Source organism: Acomys minous (assembly GCF_964271855.1).
Source record: "Acomys minous genome assembly, chromosome: 12".
In the NCBI taxonomy this organism is placed as follows: Eukaryota; Metazoa; Chordata; class Mammalia; order Rodentia; family Muridae; genus Acomys; species Acomys minous.
This window is the reverse complement of record NC_140493.1, coordinates 57,372,619-57,397,539: the sequence shown is the minus strand read 5'-3', so window position 1 is coordinate 57,397,539 and position 24,921 is coordinate 57,372,619. Positions and strand designations below refer to the sequence as shown.

The window sequence follows — 24,921 nt, the reverse complement described above, 5'->3', positions numbered from 1 at the left end:
GTCGTCAGCAGCAGCAGCTTAAAAGCAGTGACTCTCCAGGGAGCTCCAGATACCCAACTTCCTGCACTGAGTAGCTATTGAGCTCTCTCGCATGCAGAAGGCAGTGTGACGTGTTAGCACACCTTCTTCCTACCATGGAACCCAACCTACTAAATCTCCTTTTATAATCTGTATGCATTCTCTTGGTTCTAGTCCTCTGGAGAACCTTTAAAAAGTTGTGACTAGAGGGAAGCAAGCCCTGGGGTCTTGATGGGAGTTAACAGTCTTCCCAGTGGCACCGTGGCCACTGGGTACCACAGCTCCTCATGGTAAAAAACCAGACGAAGTAGCTCCTAGTCTGAAGGCCTCTCGCTGGAAGATCCACTAGAAGGCAAAGAGAAAAGAAGGTCAGCAGGTGTTGTCCATAGATGCCAGGATCCCGAGGTACAGAGCAGAACAAAGACGGTAGAGACAGGATCTGAGGAGGCAAACAGAAAACATAGCCAAAAAAGGAAGAGGAAAACGAAGGTCCGCCCACCCAGCTTCCACCCACATTCCAAAGCAAGCCGACATGCTCGTGAAGGGATGCTTTTTGCAATAAACAGTAGAGAAAAATCAGCATTTCCCCGGGGGAAATAGCTATTTGTGATATTTAATGTGTAAATACTTGAAAAGTGGTCTTCACCTTCCATATGGGGGCGAGATAATGAAATGAAAGCCAACATTCAATTGGTTGTTTAAACGTTGAGAGTAGAAAACGTTGGCTGTGGTCATTTTATTGGCAGGACATCTTGGGCTGTGTGTGCAGGGGCCCCTGATGAGATCCGCATGCATATATGATTTACTCTGATGCTGAAGGGCAGTTTGAAGACAAATGTTTGCATCTCTCTTTCTGGAAGCTAAGGCCACTTCTGCATTCCAGTGGTTCGGAAGACAAAAGGCCACCGGGATCATTAGTTTAAGCTCTTCGACGTGGGTCCAGGTGTATCTCGGATGCCGAGGCATGACTGTTACAGCATGTTTCTAGAATATTCTACTCTCATACATCTCTGAGACAGTATCTGTCACGGTCGAGCGTTCTAGGGTACCAGTGAGACTCACACAAAGTGCATATCATGAACAGGTCTTTCCCTAACTCCCTGGCCATGTTTCATAACAGGCATATGTCGTACTCCCAGAACTCCTGAAAGTGCTGGTGGTGTTTTAACATTTTTGGCTTTAGTGATTGGAAGCTAGAATAGGTTCACCTGCTGCTGTTGCTGAGTCCACAATGCCGGGAGGATTCCTGACTGCCCAGAGCGTGTGCTGACCTTAATGAAGGGCCAAGTGACAAGTCAAGTTTGGAATTGATGAAGGGCTTTATGTTCTGGGGGTTACTTTGTCTTTCAACTTGTTTGATTGAGAAATTGCCTATTTGTTTTTTTTTCCTTAATTAGTTTATTTTACATTCTGACCACATTTTTCCTCTCTCCTCTCCTCTCAGTTCCTCCCTACACCCCTCCGCCCTGGCCCCATCCACTCCTCCTCCATTTCTCTTCAGAAAAGAGCAGGCCTCCATGGATATCAACCAGCCGCGGCATAGCAAGTTGCAGTGAGACTAGGCATCTCCTCTTCTCTTAAGGCTAGACAAGGCAGCTCCAAAGGAGGAAAGGGTCCCAGAGGCAGGCAACAGAGTCAGCTCTGCTATTAGGACTCCTAAAAAAAGTCCAAACTACACAACTGTAACGTATGTGTGGAGGTCCTAGGTCAGGCCCATGCAGGCTTCCTGGTGGGCAGCTCAGTTTCCGTGAGGCCCTATGGGCCTAGGTTAGTTGATTCTGTGCGGTTTCTTGCGGTGTCCTTGACCCATTTAGAATCTACGTTCTTCCTCCCATTCTTCTCTGGGATTTCCCAAGCTCCATCCAGTGATTGGCTGTGGGTCTCTGCATGCTGAGTGGAGCCTATCAGAGGACACCAATCTATGAGCGTAGCAGTATATCATTAGGAATCAGAGAAATTGTCTCTTTCTTTGGGCATCGCTAGATGTCTCTCCCTTCGGCTCAGGGACGGGTCATTTATCTCACTCTCCAGGATTCTGCAGCTGTGCTTTTCCTATCTCCTTGTCTTTGCCCCATATGCTTCCATGTTGCCCTGGCTCACGCCCCAGGCTTCTGTTTTCAAGCTGAGATAGGATAACTCCCAGTAGCATCAATTTGCTGAGACTGAGCAGAAATGGAACCTCTGCTCCACTGCAGAGGTTCCTGAAAGTTGGTCTCTTACATTTATTCCTCGCTTGTTGGCTAGAATGTTTTACAGCTTCATCTGCCCCTGCACGGGCTAGTGTGAGTTTTCTAAATGTTTACCAACACCACCAAGGGCAGTGGGACATCCAAATCAGCAATGGCTTCCATCTTCCTGGTCCCAGCATCTTTCTCTTCCTCATCCCCATATTGCTCAAGCCCCCTTCACCTGCAGACTAACCCACCTAGTGTGTAACAAACTCACTCAGATGGACGGAGTCCTCCTCCTTTTCTGAAATTATTATGTCCATCAAACGACAGAACGGTTATTTTCTTACACAAAGACACTCTAGGGGCCTTGACCTTTATTATTTGCTTTGAAGAAATGTCATCTGAGTTTAGAAAACTTCAGCTCCCTTTGGCTGTTTTGTTAGCTAAGGGTAACCTGATTTAACTGGCACTTTTACATCTACATTCGTGCTTTTAAAACACTCGAACGAGTGTTCTACAGCTATGTAAAGAAACACATTATCAAAGCATTAGGAAATGATTAAACTGACATTTTCTTAAGAAAACGAGAGGAGCAGGAAAAAGCCATTCTAAAAGGACTGAGTGCTACCCACTCCAGATATTATCTCCGTGCTTACTCAGGGATCTTTAAAGCAGCTTATTACCAAGTACCTAAGAAGACAAGTGTGGATGTGTACAGATCAGAGGGATGCAAGCTAATGCACCTGCCAGATTTTCCTATCGTACAAAGTGTGTCAATCAACACTCAGACCTTGCATTTCAAAATGCGTTCTTCCAGGTTTCCTCTGTACTGTATCGTTCATAACTCAATCCTCCAAGGCAAACTTCACACATGTGCACAACACACACACACACACACACACAAACACACTCACACACACACACACACTCACACACACACACACACACACACTCACACACAAACACACACACACAAACACACACACAAACACAAACACAAACACACACACACACACACAAACACACACACACACACACACACACACACACACACACACACTCACACGCTCGCGCATACACTGCAGCTCTTCCAGCTACCACTAATCTTTTTCTGGACATAAGAAAGTGTTGTGAAATAAGGAAAAAATTTATTGTAATGCTTAAGCGTGAGGCCAACCTGACAGGACTTAGAATTGCCGCGGAGTAAGCCTCCAAGTACGTCTGTGAGATAGCTTCCAGGGAGGCTTAATTGTGATGTGAAGACCCACCCTGCATGTGAGCATCACCATTCCAAAGGAGGCTGGGAGCCAAGCACCAGCCTTTAGCACTCCCCGTTTCCCAGTTGTGGACTCGATGTGAGCGGTCGCCTCAAGCTCCTGCCACAATGCCTCCCCTACTGGGATAGCCTCCCCTACTGGGATAGCCTCCCCTACTGGGATAGCCTCCCCTACTGGGATAGCCTCCCCTACTGGGATAGCCTGCACCCTCAGTGAACCGAACCAAACCAAACCATTCCTTAAGTCGCCTTTGCAGGGAATTTTGTCATAGAAATGCAAAAAGAAATCTGGATGATTCCAATGATTTAAATGCTTATTCAGGCAGCCTTTGTTACACAACGTACATCTCTCTCCTTCCTTGTCCTAATATGTGCTATTGAAAGGGGGGTACATGGTAGTGTTTTCATAAGTGTCTGGCAAGGGTTTGTCAGCCTGCGGAACCTACCTTTCTTTAGGGCTGAGCTACCCTCCTCCAAAGCCTCTCCTAATCACAACCATAGTCTTCTGTGAAAACTGTCTTAGAGATTTACACCTCACCTGCATCCCATATGGGGCAGGTGCTAAGAACCAATGAGAGCACAGTATCACTACCCTCTGAAATTGAGTGCTAATTAAGTTTGAGAGAAGCAGCGGGATTGTTTTCCTAGCGCCATCAGAGGCAAGTTACTTCACAGTGCCTGTTCGGGGTTATTTGTCTGTATAAAGAGACTGTTAACGCGTGGACGATGGCTCAAATGGTGACCAGGGTTAAATGTGGATAATGCTGCACAGGAGACGTCACAACCCAGCAAATAGGAAGCACTCTACGCACATCTGATATATTTTTCTTTTTATTACATGACCTCTCTAAAGAAGTTCATCTCAATCACCCTCCTTTACATTCTGTGGTCCGATTGGTTGGTTTCATCTAGGTTTACACAGTGAAGAAATGTTTGAGGCTGATTTCTCAGTCATGTCTCCTCTCAAATTCATTCATCTCAGTCCTTTCAGTTTGTTCCCATCAGCATGAATTTGAATGATAAAGCATAATAAGTAAATAAGAACAATTGAAAAATGCCAACGATGCCTTAAAACGGGCCATTTTGTTTGTTTAAGGGTGGCTTAGTTTCTAGTATATCATTTGGGATGACCTATTAACAAAGAATAGTCAAATCAAACTGAGCACCAGAAAACACAGGGCGTTCCCCATGTGGTGTGTGTGGCTTGGTTTTAGAAGTGGCATTTCTTCACCTGCAGCAGGCACTTCACAGGGCTGCAGAGACAAGGCATCATCTGCAAGCCCTTGCCTGTAGCTGCCATTTGTCCCTTGACCCTTGACATAGTGAGTGACAGAGCTGATCTTCAAACATTTTGCTTCATGTTTGCTAGTCCCATCTTTCATACTGCTCTGAGCCTGTATTCCCAGCCTGTGCGATGTGGACTGTAACAGAAACATTGAAATCTGTTGATAATTAGACACATCACTTTCATTTGACCCAACACTTCACCTTGGTATGTGACCATGGAAACTCTTCATGCGTCACAGCTTTTTGTGGAGTGTCATGGAGCAGAGTCTGGAAGGCACTATTGAGCAAGCAGATTGTTCTCTACCATGGGGCTTCGAATCTATTCCTTCAGTGTCCTGAATTTGCATTAATCATATTATGTAGGTGGTTGGTTGCTTGCTTCACTCATGTGCAGGCTAGCCTTAGATAGGGTACAACCCTGAAGTGAACAAAAACAGGAGTCATTCCTGGGCAGAGAACACAAACTTTGGCAGAAAATAAATTACTAGAAACATTTTTATTAAAGAAGAGTAGTTTTGAGGGTGTGATAGCTCCCGTGAAAGCTTGTGTAGTTAATCATTCCTTGTTTGAGGTTTGGACTCTCTTCCCTTTGATGTAATTAGCCATTAGGGTTTCTGAAGTACATTTTTCATGTCAAGGACACAATTGGTTTCAAAGGAGAGCCAGGGTGGGGCTGGAAGAGAGGCCAAGTCAATGCACACAGCAGCAAAAGCCACAGCAGGAACTAGCACTTCCTGCAGGGGCCACTTGATAAAAGTGCAGTAGGATGCGACACTATTTCACTCAAATGCAGCTGCGGTCCACGTGCTTCTTTGCTGGGTTGTTTGTGCAGGTTTTTAGTAGCTTCTGGTACTTTCAATAAAGGTGGAATAAGTAAGCAGTTTGAATACATTGCACTTTCTTTTCTTTCTTTTTTCATATATTGCTGGATTTTTTATTAAATATTTTTACATATACATTTACATTTTTACACATATATACAATAAACTACCTTCAGCAAGAAGAACCATGACACAATCAGGAATTATTATTATTATTAATTATTATTGTTATTATTATTAAACTTTCGATCAGTTTATATTTTTATTAATTACTTTATTCAGATTACAACTCAATTGTTCACCCATCACTTGTATCCTCCTGGTCCTCCCTCCTTCCTACCCTTACCCTATTGCCCTCCCCTAGGTCCATGATTGAAGGGGGGAATCTTCTCCCCTACTTTACAGTCACAGGCTATCAAGTTTCATCTTGGTAGTCTGCCTGTTCTTTCTTTGAGTGCCACCAGGGCTCCCCACTAACGGGAGGCCGGCAAGTTTCGGGCACCAGAGTTCATGCCAGAGTTAGTCTCTCCTCTGCACATAACTGTGGAGAGTGTACTATCCATTGGCTAGATCAGAGTAGGGGTTGTGTTTACTGTTTGTATTGTCCTTGGTTAGTGCAATAGTCTAAGCAGAGCCCCCGCCCCCCCCCGGCCCTGATCCACCCGTCACGATGGATCCTTCTATTTCCCCATCTCCTATATTTGTCTTACATAGAGTCCCAGTGGGATGTCCTCCCATCTGTCACCATCTCTGGTAAGTGAAGACTTTCATGGAATGTGCCTTTTGGGACAATCAGGAATTATATTAATGTTACATTCTTAGTGTTTTTGCTATTTCTATCTTGCAGCCTTGAAGAAAACATCTTCCCTATCTCAGTGTGTCTAAAGTTCTGAGTGTACATCAATATCTATCATATCTCGTCTTTATCAACTTAAAACATCTATCTAGACCTAAAAGCATCTTAACCCTAAACAACTAAGCTTAATTGTAAAACTAAATGATCTGGTCTTCAACCCCATCAGAGACTTGAGCAGGAATAAAGTTAATTACCTGAGTAAACAGGAAGTACAGGTAAGCAGCTTCCAAAATGAAAAATTATAGAGACAGTTTACTGCCTGAACAGTTACCCAAAACTCTTTATGACGTTGGAGCATCATCTTCAGCCTTCTGGCCCAGTTTATCTGACAGACGTATTTGTGCAGCAGGAACTATTGAGGACTTTCTTACCCTGTCTTGGCAGAGTTTGGCCGTCGTCGACTCTGCCTGCATCCAAGCTTGCCCTTTATTAGGCAGAACTCTGTCTGTGGCAGAAATGAGGACACAATCACTTGACTTGGTGACTTGCTCTGCTAGAGTAAAGCCTGTTTTGACAGAAAGGAAGTAACAGGCGGTTAACCAGTCCTGTGGCACTTTGTTATGTAATCTACTTCAGAGGTTGTCAATGCTCTTAGCGGTTATTTTTGTTTTTGTTTTTTTCTCTTTCACATGGCATCTTTTAAAGTATGAGTAAATGAATATAACCCAAGAACCCTCTGGGATAAAGTTTTTTTAAAATGTTCTTCCCAGATACTATTCTATAATCTACAATGTGTCTATGTGCAAATGTGAAATGTGTGTGTGTGTGTGTGTGCATGCACGTATGTGAATTTGGAGTGTGCACATATGTGCACAGTGTGCAAATAGGCATTTCAAGGCTGAAACTGAGCTGAGCCTTGTTTTCTAAGAGCCCAATCTAAAACAGAAGACGAGGCATTAGGGCATAGTCGAAGGAGAAGTCACATGAGGCATGATGGAGCTCACAGGCAGATTTATAGAGAGGACATCTTTGTCATGGTTCTTTCTCACAGAAGAGCAAGGTTTGTGTTCAGACATAGATTTGAGCCACAATGAATTGAAATTGATTAGAATTTCCCTTGGCATAACCTTGTGAGTCATATACATGCACACATATGCATACATATGTACATAGGTATACATATGTGTGTATTTTAAAGTTTAAGTTTCCTCTAGTCTCTCCTCTAATTTCTACTTTCTTCCTCTAGGCTACTTCCTAACTTCAATTACTCTCATGAATTTGACATACATTTGCCAAATCAATGGCTGACATTTCTCTACACATATGTTTATATAGTCATGCATGAAGTTTTCTCTGTATTTCTTTTTTATTCTTTTTTTAAAAATTAGTTTATTTATATTACATCTCAATGGTTATCCCATCCCTTGTATCTTCCCATTCGTCCCTCCCATTTTCCCCTTACTCCCCTCCCCTATGATTGTGACTGAGGGGGACCTCCTCCCCGTTTATATGCTCATAGGGTATCAAGTCTCTTCTTGGTAGCCTGCTATCCTTCCTCTGAGTGCCACCAGGTCTCCCCATCCAGGGGATGTGGTCATGTATTTCTAAATGTACAAGTGAGGAATCAAAATTTTAAACTCTGAGTTTTTCTCATTTAAATATTTTGATGCTTATACATATGTTTAAATAAATGTTACAAGTTCATTTGTTTGACTGTTGTTTTAGTATCTCTTTTTGAGACTACATCCTTTTTTAAAATTTATCCCTTCCTCTAGTGACAGATATTTAATTTCTTTGTAATGTCTCATAATTATAAGCAATGTTATAAAAACATGTTTGTGAATAAAATTTATTGGGTAACTATCTGAGAATCTGCAACTGTTTCCCTGGGTAAGTATATAAGGACTCTTTCCAGATTTATATTTGTGTGGTGTTGACAGAATACCACAAACCGGATCACTTCTACTGATCAGCAATTTGTCACATCATTCTGGAGACTGAGAAGTCCGAGGTCAAGAGGCTTATTCTGGGAAGGCACAGGGCATTGCATGGGGGAGAGAGAGAAAAGACAGCCAGATTATGACTTCATAAAGACCCCGCCCACAAGACAACTAGTCCATTTCTGCAATAGCAACTGATACCTTTGCTTCCACATCATGGTCAGTTGACTTCTTGGTAGACGTCACCTCCAAACACTGCTGCCTTAGTTTTTCATCACAGAAACCTTAAAAGGACACAGGCTGCCATAGTAGAGTCCATGTTGAGAGTAATAGAGATGGACACCAGAGCGTGCAGACCTCATTAAAGTGGTCTTCAAAGAAATTCTACCCATTTCTGTATCCGATATTCACCCATGAGAGTACATTTCCCTCACATTCAGGCCATGTGTGAGGAATATTTTCTTTTTTTCTTTCTTCCTTCATTTCTCTTTTTTTGTGTGGGGGGGTTACTTTTTTTTTTTTAATTTTTGTTTTTTTGAGACAGGGTTTCTTTGTGTAGCCTTGGTTGTCCTGGACTCACTTTGTAGACCTCAGCTTCCCTGAATGCTGGGATTAAAGGCATATGCCACCACACCTGACTATAAACTTTGTCCTTTTTGTTGTTTTCTATTTTCATTTGCTAGTGAAACTGAACATCATTTCAAAGATGTAGTCATTTGAATTTCGTTGACTCCTCAGCTCACTGTCCTATAAGGCTCTGCTTGTTTACTCCTCAGTAGTGTATTCTGTAAGTGTCTTCTTTCTGTAGCTTGTTACTTTTCTTTGAATTTCACATTAGGGTAACCTTTGAAATATCTTATGTTTGCCATTTTCTAATGAGTGGAATCTATTGTATGTATGACACAGAAGTCTATTTTTTCCTCTGAAAGCTATTGATATTTTGTACATTTCACTTAATTTGATATTTTGATTAAGGAAGGAAGAGGAGTGTGTTGGTTAAAGACACAGATTCAAGGGCTGGACTGCCTATTTTTAAATCTCAGATTTGTCCAGCGACAAACTTTGTTAGTTTAGGTGACCCATAAGAGAAAGAGAAGAATATTGCTATTCATAGTGTCCCAGTTGGACAAGTCTAAATTAATTAATATGTATAGTCATTAAAACTCTTCCTAGACTGTAGTAGTACTATGTGTGTCATATGAATTCTACTTGGGAAAAATACAGTGAGCTGTACATTTAAATTGTATGTTATTTTGAGCATATGGCAAGAGGAATGGAAGGTACGCTCTTCAGAAGAATACGGTGACACTTAGCTACGTCTTAATTATATTTCTTCATGAGTCTCTCTGGGACAAGCACTACACATAGCACATGTCTCTGTCTCGTTCTTAGTGTCCGTCACAGTCTTTGTTTACAGGTAAGCCGTCACTACAGATCTGCAGGAGGAATAACGGTGTGAACTGCTTATGTATACATTTAGCCACGGCACTCCATTATTTTCTGTTAGTATTTTCACAAAATGAAAATTGCTTTAATATCAGCACAAACAAACCCAGGGGGATCAATCAGCTGCAAAATTATTATGCAAAGCATCCCTGAGCCAAATATAAATGACTTTGGATTATCTGATGTTGTGTATTTTCTGCATCACTGCCCCCACCATCAATGTGAATATTCAACAGATAGGTGTGCTAAGCAACCAAGTGTCCGCTTCACCGTCAGGGAGTCAAAAAAAAAAAGGGGTGGGGGGAGAAAGTTTGACATGATTTTGGAATCGCCTCCTCCTTGCTAATCCTACTCGCTCTGTCTGGTTCTTGGTAGCATTTCAAGGGATTCAGAGTTTTAAAAGTGGAATCTGTTTTGATGATTCTTACTGCTTCTTCAGTTTGGGAAGGCAAATGTAGTATTATCGTTTGTTGATCAGATTCCTGTCTATTTATCCATCCACTCATCCAACCACACTAGAGATATTTGTTGAGATACTGCTGTGTATCTGTAGGGGTACAAAGGTGCTTGTTCTCCAATGAGTAGGAAATCACAAAACCCATCCTTTGAAAATGGCAGAGTTTCTAACACAAGAAGCTCTGTCTCCAAATTAAAGCTCTAATATCTAAAAAAAAATTCTTTGAGAAAGTATTTTAACTTTCATTGGTATCAGTGGATAGATGGATGTGAATCAGGTGGATTCCAGAAAGTCCTCTATGAAACTTAGCTTTCGTTTTGCAATCTTGGATATCAATGAATAAAGGAGAGTGGTCAACTTCAGTGAAAGTGGTCATCCTAGCAGGATAGGAAACATGCCACAGGTATTAATGAAAACTAGGCCTTCAGCTGGGGCAACTCTGGCTGTGATTTGCCTTTGCGTTTTGCGAACTCACGTGCATGCCCTCACCACAACCAACACTTTCAGTGTACTTGCTAATGCACATATTTCCTATGTCTGCTAATTTGTACTTGTATTCATTTCTTTGCTGTATCTAGCAATGGTATGAGAACAGAACTGTTACTTCAGGTTTACAGCCTGGGAAGCAGAGTCATAGAAAAGTCAGGCTATGTGGCTTGTAATTTGGTAGCTATTGGCAAAATATCATTCCTACCCTAAAACCCAACTCTGGAGTTTGATCTCAGGCTGCCTGTCCTGTCAGAAGATAATGGATTGATGACTTTTTTTTTTTTTTTTGATACCCATTGAACAGCTCATGGGCCTGGAGTTGCTCTCTTGCTTCTAAGTCCCTTTTTAGGAGATAGAAGAGCCTCTGACTTGCAGAATGGAGATGTCAGGTTTATAACCCTGGGACAAAGAGGCAGGTTTGACCAACTAGAACATTTCCTTGACCTATAAGTGGTGAAGACACAGCTCTCTGAATTTGAGCCTGAAGTAGACTTTTTAAAAAATTATTTATACAATATTCTGCCTACATGTGTGCCTGCCCACCACAAGAAGGCACTGGATCTCATTATAGATGGTTGTGAGCCACCATGTGGTTGCTGAGAATTGAACTCAGGACCTTTTGAAGAGCAGATGGTGCTCTTAACCGCTGAGCCATCTCTCCAGCCCCCTAGACTTTTTTTTTAGTTTATTCAGGAGCTATTTCTTCTTTTTAAAAAAGACCTACTAGGGGTGGGCTGGCGAGATGGCTCAGTTTGAATCACTTGCTATTTCGGCAGAGGACCTGGGTTCAATTCCACATAGTAGCTCACAGCCATCTGTAACCACAAACTCAATGCCTCTTTCTGACTTCCACAATCACCAAGCATATGGTGCACATGTATACCATGTAAGCAAAACACTCATACACATAAAATAAAGGAATCTGAATGTTAAGAATGATTTATTTTTGTTATTTCATTTTGATAGCTTTTGTAATCTTTGTAAATAATCTTTTCATAATTTTATTTTTAAATATGTGTGCATAAGAGTATGTGTTTCTGTAGGTAGTGCTGATGCCCTTAGAAGCTAGAGGCATCAGATCCCTTTTGGAGCTGGCATTATAGGCAGTTATAAACTGCTCAACACAGGGGTTGGGAACCAAACTTGGATATTCTGTAAGAACAGTATACATTTTTATCTGGAGAGCCATCTCACCAGCCCAAGAGCTCTTTTGATAGGCTATACATTTTCCAGAAGTAGTATTTTCTGGTTATCGTGTATAGGAAGATGGCCACCATCTTGGCTTTGAATGAGCATATTGAATTATGTGTTACTCGTATATTCCAAGTTATCGTGATTTGGATAATCAAAAGATTAGTGGAAAGTATTCAGACTTTGATGTTCATCGTAAGGTTTGTTATTTGTTGCTAGTTTACACACGTATCATTAATCAAGTGCTTGCCCCAAACACTTTGTATCACACTCTGTAGGTATAGGAAGGTCTGGGTTGAAAGCCATTACATTTTCTAGCACACAAGTGAACAATAATTCCCAGTGTCACTTTCAGTTTTGACTTTATCACTAAGCACAGGCCAGTGAGATGTGGGTGAGAGAAATGTACATCATGGGAGTCCTGTCTCACACTACCTCTCCTGTGATGTGTACCTTGCCTGATGGCTGGATGCCGACACTCAGAGTGGCTCTGGGAACTGTGAGTGGAAGGTAACTGTATTATCTTGGAATCCCGGACTGAGTGGAGCCCAAGACTCTAGCCAACTGGACTTCATTTGGCAGCTACGATTCTCTAACATTAAATGATTAGGATTTCTGACATGGTCTGCTTCTGAAAGATTCAGGATGCCAAACAAACTCCCTACTTCTCTTGCCGTCTAACTCCTACTTGTAGGTATATGAGGGTTAGGGTCTTCTTATCAAAGAAGCTAAACCCTTATCTAGAGAAGATCTGGGCACCAGCTGCATAGAGAAGTAAATAAAGGGCATTTAAAATGGGAGTCATTTGGAGAGAAACGTGAACTCCTATTTGAAACAGTTTTTGATGAGGAGCATGTTACCAGGTTTCTCTACATATTTAGCAGACAGAGACTTGCGCAGCACCAGAGAGACTGAGAACCCAGAACCTCATTCTGAGAATGAAGAAGGTGTCCCCCAATCAAGGGGGATGTCTACGGAGCCAAGCGCAAGTCCTTCCTGAGGGTCACTAGCTCCCTTATAATTGAAATGCCACCACTCTTCAGTGTCTTGGGGTCCTATGATTCAGCCGTTTTCATTGTAGTCTTTTTTTTTTTCATGCATCAATTTCTGTTCTACAGTGATAAAATGTTTGAAATTCTGGTATTGAATTTCATCACCTCATGAGACGTTCCCGTTTAGAGACATGGCTCTTTTGCTCTGCCAAAGTTTTAGCTTCTAAATTTCAGACGCAGAGGTTTTGAAACTGTGGCGATCTGGACAGATGTCAGCGGGTGAGGGGTTCCCACAGCCAGCTCTCATAAAGCATGTGGCCACACCGCACTGCTGCTCCTAATCCACAAAGAAAGCACAGATCTGACCGCGATCATCACACAGACCCATGTCCAAAGGCACATATTTTATTCAAACAACCGCACAGTGCTCTGTGGGAAATACTATTTTCATTATGTTTGCAAACATGTTAGCATTCATTAAAATGTGCACTGCCTTCCAGAAAGATTCATGGTGAGAGCTTCCTGTTGAAGGACACATTTGTGAACAGTCTTTCTGAGGCAGAAGTTTATAACACCGACGGTTTGAAGTGTGCGATATTTTATGCTGTTTTCTCATGGGAGAGGTTCAGAGTGGAGAATTGTGAGTTGCTTTGCATTTCCGTGCTGGTCTCAGAGGGCCAAGACTTCAACAGGCTTTGAAGTGTGTCAGTGTGTCCTCCTGTGAGTGTTTGTGGGTACCCCGTCTGTAGGCTTGTCACGAAGAAAGGGACCCCGGGCTCCAGCTCAGGTGCGGTCCAGAAAGACATTTTTGCCTTTCTCAGCTGGAGCCTGTGAATCTGAGGTAAACACCTGCATCTTTCCTTCATGGAAAACATGCTGGGTCTGAAGAGAACTCATTAAGCATGCATTTTGGAACTGCAGAGTTATAAGCCATAGAGTCTGAGATCTAGAAGAAACTCAAGACCTTATTTGATTCCCGTCTGTTACAGAATGGTACATACTTCTTTTTCTGTTCCAAGCACAGTGTCTGCCTCCCTTCCTTTATGATTTCTCTCACGCTGTTCTGACTCTGTGTAGGGCTCCATCTCGTCACTCCATCTGCTGAGAAAATGTTTTGTCCTTTCCCCTCATAATGCATTTTTAGTGCCTTCTACATATTACTCTTTTTTTTTTTTTTAAGCAACAGACCTGATTCTAAAAACTTGAAAGCAAAGAGTGCTTAAGGATTGAACATAATTTTTTTTATGTAGACTTGCATTGTATCTCTAAAGTTCTTTATAGCTAACAGAATGTTCTAGCTTCAGAGAGACTGCTAGAACAGAGTCCTTTTAGATGCGTGAGCATCCACATAAAGACGTAAATTAATAAACTGCGACTAAAATTTAACTAAACTTTACCTTCTAAAGCAAATGCGATGCTCATAGCCATAAGTGTCATGGGCATGCTCAGCCTGTAACACACATAGCTGGAACATTTCCCAAAGTTCTGTGTTATGGGCCTGATTCTCAGCTTGGAGGTTTCTGGGCATTGGGGGGTATGTTCTTAAGTGATTGTGGGGCGTGGTCTCTTCTTTTCTTTTCATTTCTTGCTCATCACAAAGTGAGCAATTTACTCAACTCTGCACCCCCTGTCATAATGCGCTGCTTTGTTCAGAGGCCTGAGAATATTAAGGGTGATGGCCATGGATTGGAATCTTCAAAACTGTGAGTCAAAATAGAGCTTTCTGTCTTTCAAGTAATCTTGTGTTTTGTTACAGTTATGGAAACCATACGGATACAGCCCCACCACAGCTCAATTTCACTGTAATGCCAAGTGAGCAAAGGAGTGGAAGTCTAGTTATTTCAAGATTGACACGGCTTAAAAGTGAGTTGGGCCTTCTATGCCCTTAAAATTTTAAGTTCAAATAGATAATAGAGATCATCGCATACTCAAGCACAGTAATGTATTTATTCTTACAAACTATACAAGGTGACAGTTACATCTTTTACTTAAGGGACAACTCCAAAAACTAAAGCTATCTAATATATATATATTATAAATACATATACTATGAAATTATAAAGCTATATTTTGAAATTGTACCATCCACATATGTATATAACATTTAGAGACCAGAGCTGTTTTAGGTGACAGTCTGACCAACAGAAGATCAACAGATGATCAACAGAAGAAAGCCTGGGGCTTAGGAGACTGTTTCTAGGAAAACGCTGGGGTGCATGGACGAAGTAAATCCCCCAAAGAATCCCTTGTCATGTTTGTTCCTCCTGACGGATTTTAAGTTGCCTGAAAAAGTGTGTGTTTCTATAGCAGTGGTTGGTAAAAAAAAAATTAAATTCCCAGCACTAAGAAAATCAGCTAAGTCTCTCCCCTCATCTTTAAAGAGAATTATAATTCTGATTTAAGTGGGTTCTTGGGAGGCATAAAAGTTGTGATCTCTGAGCAGCTCAGAAATAAACTTCACAAGCCACACGGCCTGTATGCTAGTGGCTCTTCCTAGATCCATTTTAGAAGCCATTCATCACCTGGCGTATCATTGACGATACCTCTGCCATCCTCCTGTTCCAGGGAGCCCAGAGCTGTCTGTAGTGGTGCACTTCCCAAGAATTGGCTTTTCTCTTCAGAGATTTAAACTGTTTTAGTTATCTCGTGTGTGTGTGTGTGTGTGTGTGTGTGTGTGTGTGTGTGTGTGTGTGTGTGTGTGTGTGTGTGTCCCACATTGCAGCTCCTCTCATTTCTCAGTATTTACGGATGTCATGAAACTTTAACCTGTAGTGGGATGTGGGGATGGATATAGATTCAATCTAGGCATTATTTCCTCCAAGCCAAGTAAGACTTAGTGACCTCCGGTGATCAGACCTGTAATGATCTGGCCCACTGTGAAGGTGGCTCCAGCAGCGGAGGAGAAAAGTAGGAGTGCAGAGGGTCATAGATAGCATCATAGTGGGAAAAGATGAGAGGACACCTCTGCCTCTGTTTCTCATCTGAGTAGATGCAACTGAAGGCCAGAGAAGTTAGGCAAAGTTTCCGATGTCACTCAGCAAGATAACCTGGATACAAGGACCAACTCCTACTGTTTGCTTGGACTTTTTCTTTCCCTTTACTTTCTTCTCTCTCTTTCCTTCATTGTCTCTTGGAAACAGATGGCTTTTGAAGGCTGATGCACAGGGAACCCAGATCACAGGATATGAGCATCTCAATGTTTTTGTCCTCAGATACCCATGGTCGTGGTCTTTAGTCCTCATGTTGTCTGTCTTATGCTGATTGTCAAATATGTAAAAGCTCTCTGCCGGGAGTAATTTTATTCATTGAGAAACATCATAGTAATGTTATACCTAACTAACGATAAAATTATAGATATCCAGGGCTCATCAGATATTTATTGAGCACATGACAGACATCGTGCTGGTTGCTATGGATACTGCAGTGGACAATATATAGTATCTGTCACAAAGGAGAAGCCCTCAATCCAGTAGGAAAATAGATTTATAAACAAAGAATTATAATTATACCTCAAATAACTATTACAATTTAGAATATAGCATAATTTTTTGTAGTTGGAATATAATTAGAAATATCCATATTCATTAATATGGTTTTTATTATTTACTCCTACAGAGACAAATCTATTATTTATTGACTATTTTTCTCCCCTCTACTCCTCTGCCATGTAACAAAATTGTATTAATATTGATTCAAATTATATCTAAGTAATTTATAGACTATCTGAAGGGACATTCAGTCAGAAGACAAAAGGACTATCCAATAGCTATCCAAAGATGGCTAAGAAAAATTGTGCTATTGATCTTTTAGTGAGAAAGTTTGCGTATTTTCGTTTTTATTAAGGACAGCTCTATTATGTTAGCTAGAAGCAAGTGTTTGCCTTTAAAATTGTACTTTATTTTAATTCTTTGTATAGGTGTTCTCTATGTGCGTGGGAGTGTAGGTATCTGCGGTGTCCGCAGGAGGGCATCTGAGTCCCTAGAGGTGGAGTTAAACACAGTTTTAAGCCACCCAGTGTGGGTGCTGGAAATAGGAGTGGGGTCCTCTGCAAGTGTTAAAGTAGTACATGTTCTTCCTGCTGAGCTATCCTTTCCACTGTCCCATGTTTTTGCTTTTTTGTTTGGGAGGTATAACAAAGTTAAAAACAATGTGTATGAATGTAAAGGTTTTAAGGCTAGTGATGTCAGACGGGCATGGTGGCACACGCCTTTAACCCCAGCACTTAGGGAGGCAGAGGTAAGTGGATCACCATGAGTTCGAGGCCAGCCTGGTCTATAAAGCGAATCCAGGACAGCTAAGGCTACACAGAGAAACTCTGTAACAAAACAAAGCAACAACAACAAAAATCAAACAAACAAGGATGGGGATGGGGCATGAGGATGTGGCCATGTAGTGGCAAATGTGCTAAGATGATTGGAGGGACATTTCCCAGAATTCCCTCAACTATGTGTCTCCTATTTAGGAATATGTTGTAAGACGAGGAAGGTAGATGATTGGTCACAGTCATGTTCTGAAGTTTACTGAGGGTGATGGTCAGCACTGCAGCTCAGGATCATGGTGGCTGACATGCAGACCCACTTGTGGGCGTGGTGAAGGCTATCAGTCTCCTTTTCTAGTGTCAGCACATACTCCCAGGCAAAGACCAAGTTCCATTACAGATGCATGCCATCAAGGCTACGGGCAGCCCACATGTGCATGCCTCAGCTCTGAGCCCCAGAGCTTTTCCTCCTGATCATATGCTCTACTGACCCACAGGGAGCTGTGGCCCAGACTTCTTATCAGGCCATGTAGCATAAGGTCCAATTCTTATCATGAATCCGCTAACCCTGTCAGCCCACAGGCTCTATTTCTTGTAGAGATACTTCTCTGTCCATGGGAAGAAGCTGGACGGTAGGTCACATTTCACATTTCTCAGCCTCAGCTGCCCACTTTAACTAGTTCATTTTTGTTTTTAACGTCTGGTTTTCAGCAGCAGTGTAGTTCTTACTGTTTTGAGTTGTATGTTCTCTTCCAACTAGTGAGCGTGTGATCTGCATTTTCACCCCGCATCGTAGACTAAGCTGATGAACACAGTTCTAGTAAGTCATTTAGGTATCATTATCAATTCACTCAATGGCAGTGCTTTCTCTTCTCACTAAGCCTGATGGGGGAATTTACCGAGTTTCATCATGCGGATATGCTTTATTTATTATATTTTTATTACTTTATAGATTATTAATTTCACCTGTGAGATTAAAAAAATTGTTACTGCAGCACAGTGGAAAACCAACCCTGTGTCCTAGCGACTCATTTAAATTACCACTAATAGGTACATTTTGAGCTTCAATCAGCACGTGATTTCCTGGTGGATTGCTCTATGGTCCACACTCTTATTTTCTATTCTGTATTCAGGAATCAAAATGTTTGGGCTTGAACAATGATTCTGTCGGTAAAATGCTTGTCCTACAATCATGAAGACCTGAGTTTGAGTCTCCAGTGCTCACAAAAAAGCTGGTCACAATGCTATATATCTGCGACCCCAGCCCTGGGGTAGGGCACAAGCAGGTGGGTCCTCAGAGCTTCCTGGCCAGTCAGTCTAGTTAATCTGGGAGCATTAGGCTCAGGGGTGATTACTTCAAAAATTAAGATAGAAAGTGGTGGATGAGGACATCCAGCTTTGGCCTCTGATATCCAAATGCATGAGCATACACATGCGTACATAAGAAGCACACACTACAGACACACATATATACACTGCAATATACACATGTACATATACTGTGCATATACACACTTTGAACCACTGTACACATGCACTCATGAACTATAATTAAAGTGCTATGTTCCAGTCTTAAACATGAGAAATCTGTCTTAGGAACAGTTACCACTGATTGGGCATTCTTCCCATTCGTCCCCTCCTATTTCTGGGATGCTGCTTGTTTAAAACAGAAACTTTAAAGTTTTGCAGCATCTCCTTATGATTCTCTTTCACTTGCCTAGTCTCATATTTCTTCTCCTTTACAGAGAAGAGGAGAACACATTTGGAATTAAGACATTTGCTTCTCTATCTAGACCACCAGTTTAGTCCCCCAACACTCAGAAGAGTGTTCTCACGTGCTATTTTTTTCTGCAATGTAAAAATATTTGTCCAGTGTTTATATAGAAATTTCACGAGTTGCATGAGATGCTATAGTTTCTTCTGTTGCCTTTTTTTTCTTGACATAAATAGGCTATTTAGATTTAAACTCATCTGATGGATTTGTGATGTGTGCTTCTCTGGTGCCATAACATTTATGCTATAGCAATGTAACAAAAATATAAAAATAGCTTAAATAAAACTGAGAAAGTTATTATTCAAATAATAAAATTTCTACCATCACTGAAAAGATGTTGAAAAGAAATAACAGTTTTAGAACAATTAAAGCTCCATATTAATTACTTTTTAAAATTATTGTTTCAAGGCTAGAGTAACATTTGTATGCTTCTACGGCTTCTATCCTCCCATTGGGGCTCATCTATCTTGGAAGGGAAGCCTTGCACTGCACTCTGACATGTTTAGCCAAGAACATATGTGTTTTTTGTTAAATGACACAGATTCCAGGAACCCTTCCTTGGAAACCATGACTTTAAATTTAGAGTGACCTTAGATTCTACATTCTTTGTTGTTACTGTTTTCTTTCTCTTTTTTTTGTTTTGTTTTTTGTTTTTTTGTTACAGAGTTTCTTTGTGTAGTCTTTAGTGTCCTGGACTTGTTTTGTAGACCAGGCTGGCTTTAAACTCACAGAGATTCACCTGCCACTGCACTTGGCTTCTGCATTCTTAATATGCAGGACAGGTGGTTGTATTGTTAAGTGCCTTGGGAAACAATGAAAAGAAAAAAAACCCCTACATTGAAGATGGCCCAACTTGCATGTGAAATCATGGTCAAAGCATTACTAGGTAAACTGAGACACCTCTTTGAAAATGAATTTCATCAGCTCTAAAGGGGAAATTTTAGCATCTTCCAAAATAATTTTTATTTAGAGTCAATGCTAGTGGCATAGGTATCTCTATTAGCTGCATGTCTCGCTGCTTTGACTAAATAGCCTGACATAAGCAACGCAAGGAATGGTCTATTTTGACTTACAGCTCCAGGGTCTCACAGCAAGTACCCGTGTCTTTCAATACTCAAGAGTAACTTTACAGTGGCTACATTTCCATTTCACCAAAAGAACAACAAAATAAGTTTTAGCAGATTTCTCCCTATATACACATTAAAAAGGAAGCTTATGGAAACCTCCTGTGCTCATCGGGCCCTTAAAACTCACCTCAAAGTGTGGTACCCAGATTGGAGCATCAAGATCATCTGGAGTCTTCCTAGAAATGTGAGTTCTCAGTCACCACCCAAGACTACTGAACTAGAAACCCGGGGTGATGCCCCTCACAGCAGCCAGTGTTTTACCGTGGTCCCTGGTGAAGCTGATGAAACTCACTTTGAGAACCCACAGGATTTATTCCATCTTCGATTGTCTCCCTCCTCCTGATTCTTCCTGCCATCCCTTAGTCTCACTAAAGGGGAAACCACCCTTTCAATCTTCATGTCATTTGTGCACAAGTCATTCTAGAATTCTCATTTTCTGTGTTCCCTCTTTTTTTTTTTTTTAAGATACCAGAAAACCCTGAAGCATTGCTTCCCTCTAACAACTGCACTATCATGAGCCCCACCCCAGTTCTCGTGGTGTGGACCCTGGTTTTCTCTTGCATGGGTTACTCCAGCAACCTTGTAGCTATTACTGTGTTTTCCCTCTGGCAAGTCTATGCACTGTTTTCAACATCAAACCTGGAGCAGCACTCTACCGAGAAGCCTGGCTCTATTACATACACAGAGTTCTGTATTGACACTTAGCACCACTGTACTCTTTTCTTGTAATGTCTAGAGCCAATATAGCTTGGAATTCCTGTCACAAAAAGTCCAGAGTAAACACCAATACAGAGAGAATTTGTAAGGGCCACTGTCAACTTTTCTTGAAATTATCTTCATGGTTTCATACAGCCATTTCTGAAAATTTCACAACTCCATGACTCTCTGGAAATTGATAAGAAATCTGAAATAAATAAATTGCCAGGAACATCCCTAACCCCCATTCTTTAAGCGTGTGGATGACTTAATAAACGCCAGTTAGTGCCTCTACAAATCTTTTCCAGATCTCCTCTTCTGATCAAAATGTTGCCTTCCGGTCCTGCTCCCCTTACCTCTTGAAGTTCATCTCCTTTCACACTCTTGCACAAGCCCTGCTCTGCCCACAGCCCTCCTCTGGCTCTCCTTCAGGTTTGCTACCTTAGTACCGTTGTATCTTTTGTCCCTTCTCATGTGTCCTTTCCCAAGACAGCTGAGCAGCTTGCTAGCCACCTCCGTTGGCTCCTCACACTAGCGTTGTCATTTCAAAATGGGTGTTCCCCTGGCTTTCCAATTTAAAAACAACATCTACTTCCAGCACAGATGGATGAGACAGGTAGTAGAATCATTTTCATTTAGAATGAGAGACAATATACAATTAAAGAAAGGGGCTGATCAAGGTCCCCCACTTTCTTTCTTTCTTTCTTTCTTTCTTTTTAAAGTTAAACTTAATGTGTATTTTATGTAAAGGGCATAAAAAATAATATAGGGATACTCGTGTTGTCAATCATAATCTTTAATCCTTCAATGAATTTCAAAGAATTTCTGTTCAAAATTCTGGTAAGGACACTTGGGACAATCTGTACAATTCCTAGTATAAAAGCATTATGATAATAACTTTGCCTAAAATGAAATTACCCAGTTCATTTCCTTACAGTTCCTAGTATATTTTGTTAGGGGGTTTGGTTACTATTAGGCAGCAACGGACAAAAGGAACCTTGAATTTATAAAAATAATGAAATGGAATTAATAAGACAGCAATGGATCAGTGGCTCTGCTTAACCCTTTATTAGGGCATATTGATTGTTTTTTTCTGAATGAATGGCTGGAGGGAAGTGGTAAGAAAATCAATTTTATGTAGGAAACATTCCAGTTTTTAGTATGAAGAGTAAGGGCAAATCAACTGGAGCCAGCACAATATTGAAAAGGCTTTGCAGAGCTGACTAGAAAAATAAAACGGACTTCGACAGCTTTGTGACCTGGGCTATTTAGCCACAGGACTGTTCTCTGCCTTAAAGAAAACATCACACTCTTAAGGAACAAAAAATAAGATAACTCTCTTAAAGAAAAAAAAATGGATGGGACAATTCAGGAATAAATGTAGTTGGAAATGGCAGAGGAAACACAAAGGACAAAATTACCCTTTATCCAATTTAAAGAGTGAAAAACAACCAGGAGCGCTCTGAGGTTCTTTGCTGGAAGAAATTTGAAGAGACAAAATTGGAGGTGGAAGATCTGGCCACAGTTCTCCTGCAAATGGGCTTTATATATTATCTGTGCGTATATCAAGGAAGGCAGGCAGGGCTCTTCTGTTGTTTCCCCTCAACCTCAAATGCAGCTTGCCCCGCCTCCCCCCACACTTTCTGAGGTTCCACAGCGATAGTAGTACATTATAAGTTGTTCTATTTTCGTGGATACGTTTCTGCTTCCTATTGGGCGGTAACCGGCTGATGTTCTGTTTTCTAGTTTTGCCTCCACTGGCCTATCCCACAGCATCACCATGAAAGTAAGTCATCACGAATGTAAATCTCACTGTGTTTCATCTCTAGCCAGAGCCTTCACTAACTCCTCATCAAACGCAGCAACACTCTCCAGCATCCTTCCCCAGCGCTGCCGTACGATATGAATAGATACTAAAGACAAGTTGCGGAAAACTCCAAGCTGAGAGTAGCAACTGTCTTTGCGATAGGTTTTTCTCAAGGTGTTTAGTGCTAATGTTCACTGCGGGTCTACCCAAAGGGGATGGGTTAGGAAATGTAACGTTTCCTAAACTTGTTTGGTTATGGGACCAGTTTTTCACATGGAGTGCCTTGTAGAATTAGTTTGGAGTACTTTTGTTGTTGTTGTTGTTGGTTGTCGGGTAAATTTGTAAGCAGAGCAAAGAGTGAGTGTAATACTTTAGAACCCACCTAACTTTTGTATGTATACCCTTCATGTTCCATCCTTGCTTTCTCGTCCATGCCACGCTGACTTTGAAACGTTCTGAGGTCTGGTCTTCCTGAATAAAACCTCCTCATTTTGGTTTCCAGGTAAGAAGAACCTTCTTTCAATAATTCCTACTGCTCCCACTTTGCATGTATTATATCCGACTTGTAGAACTGTTTATCTGGCATCACTGATTTACACAGACTGTCGCGATGCAGTAGGATTTCAGAAGAAGAAAACGATGGAGGCTGAGAAAAATCAACCAACTCAGCTTATGGAAACAGTAGATTTGGTTGCTTTGTGTTTACTTTTAGATTTAAAAAAAAAAACAAGGAAGAAATAATACACTATAAAGGTAGAAATTTGAAAGACATACAGGAAAAAATAGTTTTCAAAACTACTTATTAGGATAAACAAGTACATGTTACATATGAAAGCTATGAAAAGTAGTTCTAAGATAAGATGCTACACGCAATAAAGCAAGCTCTCAAGTAAACCCACATGTAATAAAAGAGATGGCATGTGCATGTAGCATGTGTAAGCAAAGAATGTTCTGGAGAAAATACTAAGACATTTCCTAGAAGATAAAAAGAACTTAAAGATATGTAGCTATCACTAGAAAGTGTTGTTCCTGGGGTGGGGACAAGGGATAGGAATTTAGGCTGAAACAGTTCATAATCTTAATTGTGAGTTCCAAATCAGCGCAACAGAAGCAAGACCCACAAATGACAGATGACCCAGCCGTGAGGGGACACATTGAAGTGCATGGGACATGAGAATTCTTTATACTTGGGCGAAATTAGCAAAGATTAACTTTTAGCCAAGTTCTATAAAAAGGTTTAAAGATGTAACATGAAAAAAGTCTTGCAATATATACAGGGGGAGGAAGTCCCCCTCGTTCATAGTCATAGGGGAGGGGAGTAAGGGGAAAATGGGAAGGAGGGAGGAATGGGAGGATACAAGGGAGGGGATAACAATTGAGATGTAATATGAATAAATTGATAAAATATATTTTTAAAAAAATCTTGTAAGAATCCAGGCTAGAAAAAATTACCTTCTGAATTAAAAAAAAAAAATCAGGCTGTGTATGGCTTCCTCTAAACCACTAAATTCATAGTCCTGATGACATGACATTTATATAAATTTTACGGGCAGTGTTTGAAGCTTAAAGAATTTTTATCTTTACATTGTTGGTGTGATGTGAAGTGATCAAAAAGACACAATCAGATTTATATGCACTCAGACATATTTCACATATTCTTTGCTGAAAGTTTTCTTAAATTTTTTTTTTTACAAAATGGGAAATTAATTGGCACATGAAACACAAGAATAGTATATGAGCTGACTCTGAGAATTATCACAAACACATTAATATAAACATAAGCACAGAATTTAAAAATAATTAACGTAACTCAAGTAAGTGCATATTACCAGATATAAGAAGTAATTACGACATTTACTTATTTTCTTTATTTATCTATCCATGCAGGTGTGTGTGTGTGTGTGTGTGTGTGTGTGTGTGTGTGTGTGTGTGTGTATTTGGTTGTGTGTGTGAATGTATGTGTTTGTATGCTCGCCCACCATCGCATGCATGTGGAGGCATTAATGTATTTTTAAGAAAATACCCACCGTAGCCTGAAGTGTATGGTCAATGATTGTCGATTATTAGTATTAGTAGGATGGACAATCTAAAACAAAGCAAATGTGCACAGCTTTGGTTGAATCAATGTGTAAGAGTTTGCCACATACTTCTGGGGTGCTTCAGTAGTGCCTGGATTGACACAAACCTGGCTTTGATTTGTTTTCTAGTTCAATCATTTGCTAGCTACGTGGATTTGAACAAGGCACTTGGTCTTGAATTCTATTTCCCTGCTTATAAAAAGAGAGTGTTAATAGCATATATTTGTCCTAGGAGGGAGCTTAATTAGTGTCGGTTAATTGAGATAGCATATGGGACACTTCTGATACAGAGTACAT

At 40.9% G+C, this 24,921-nt stretch overlaps 1 protein-coding gene across 6 annotated transcripts in view; it reads left to right on the top strand.

Moving 5' to 3' along the window:
- The window catches only part of LOC311578682 (uncharacterized protein), a 240,209-nt gene that overhangs the window by 62,595 nt on the left and 152,693 nt on the right, over positions 1–24,921 (top strand). For 3 of the 6 annotated variants that reach the window (XM_084748708.1, XM_084748707.1, XM_084748706.1), the window contains exons 3-4: positions 14,641–14,747; positions 22,486–22,525. In XM_084748708.1, the coding sequence (XP_084604834.1) occupies positions 14,641–14,747; positions 22,486–22,523 (145 nt within the window). In that variant the 3' untranslated portion in view covers positions 22,524–22,525. Of the gene's footprint in view, positions 1–14,640; positions 14,748–18,275; positions 18,313–22,485; positions 23,413–24,921 lie in introns of those variants that run through there. The other 3 variants (XM_084748705.1, XM_084748709.1, XM_084748704.1) reach the window with 3 other exon arrangements.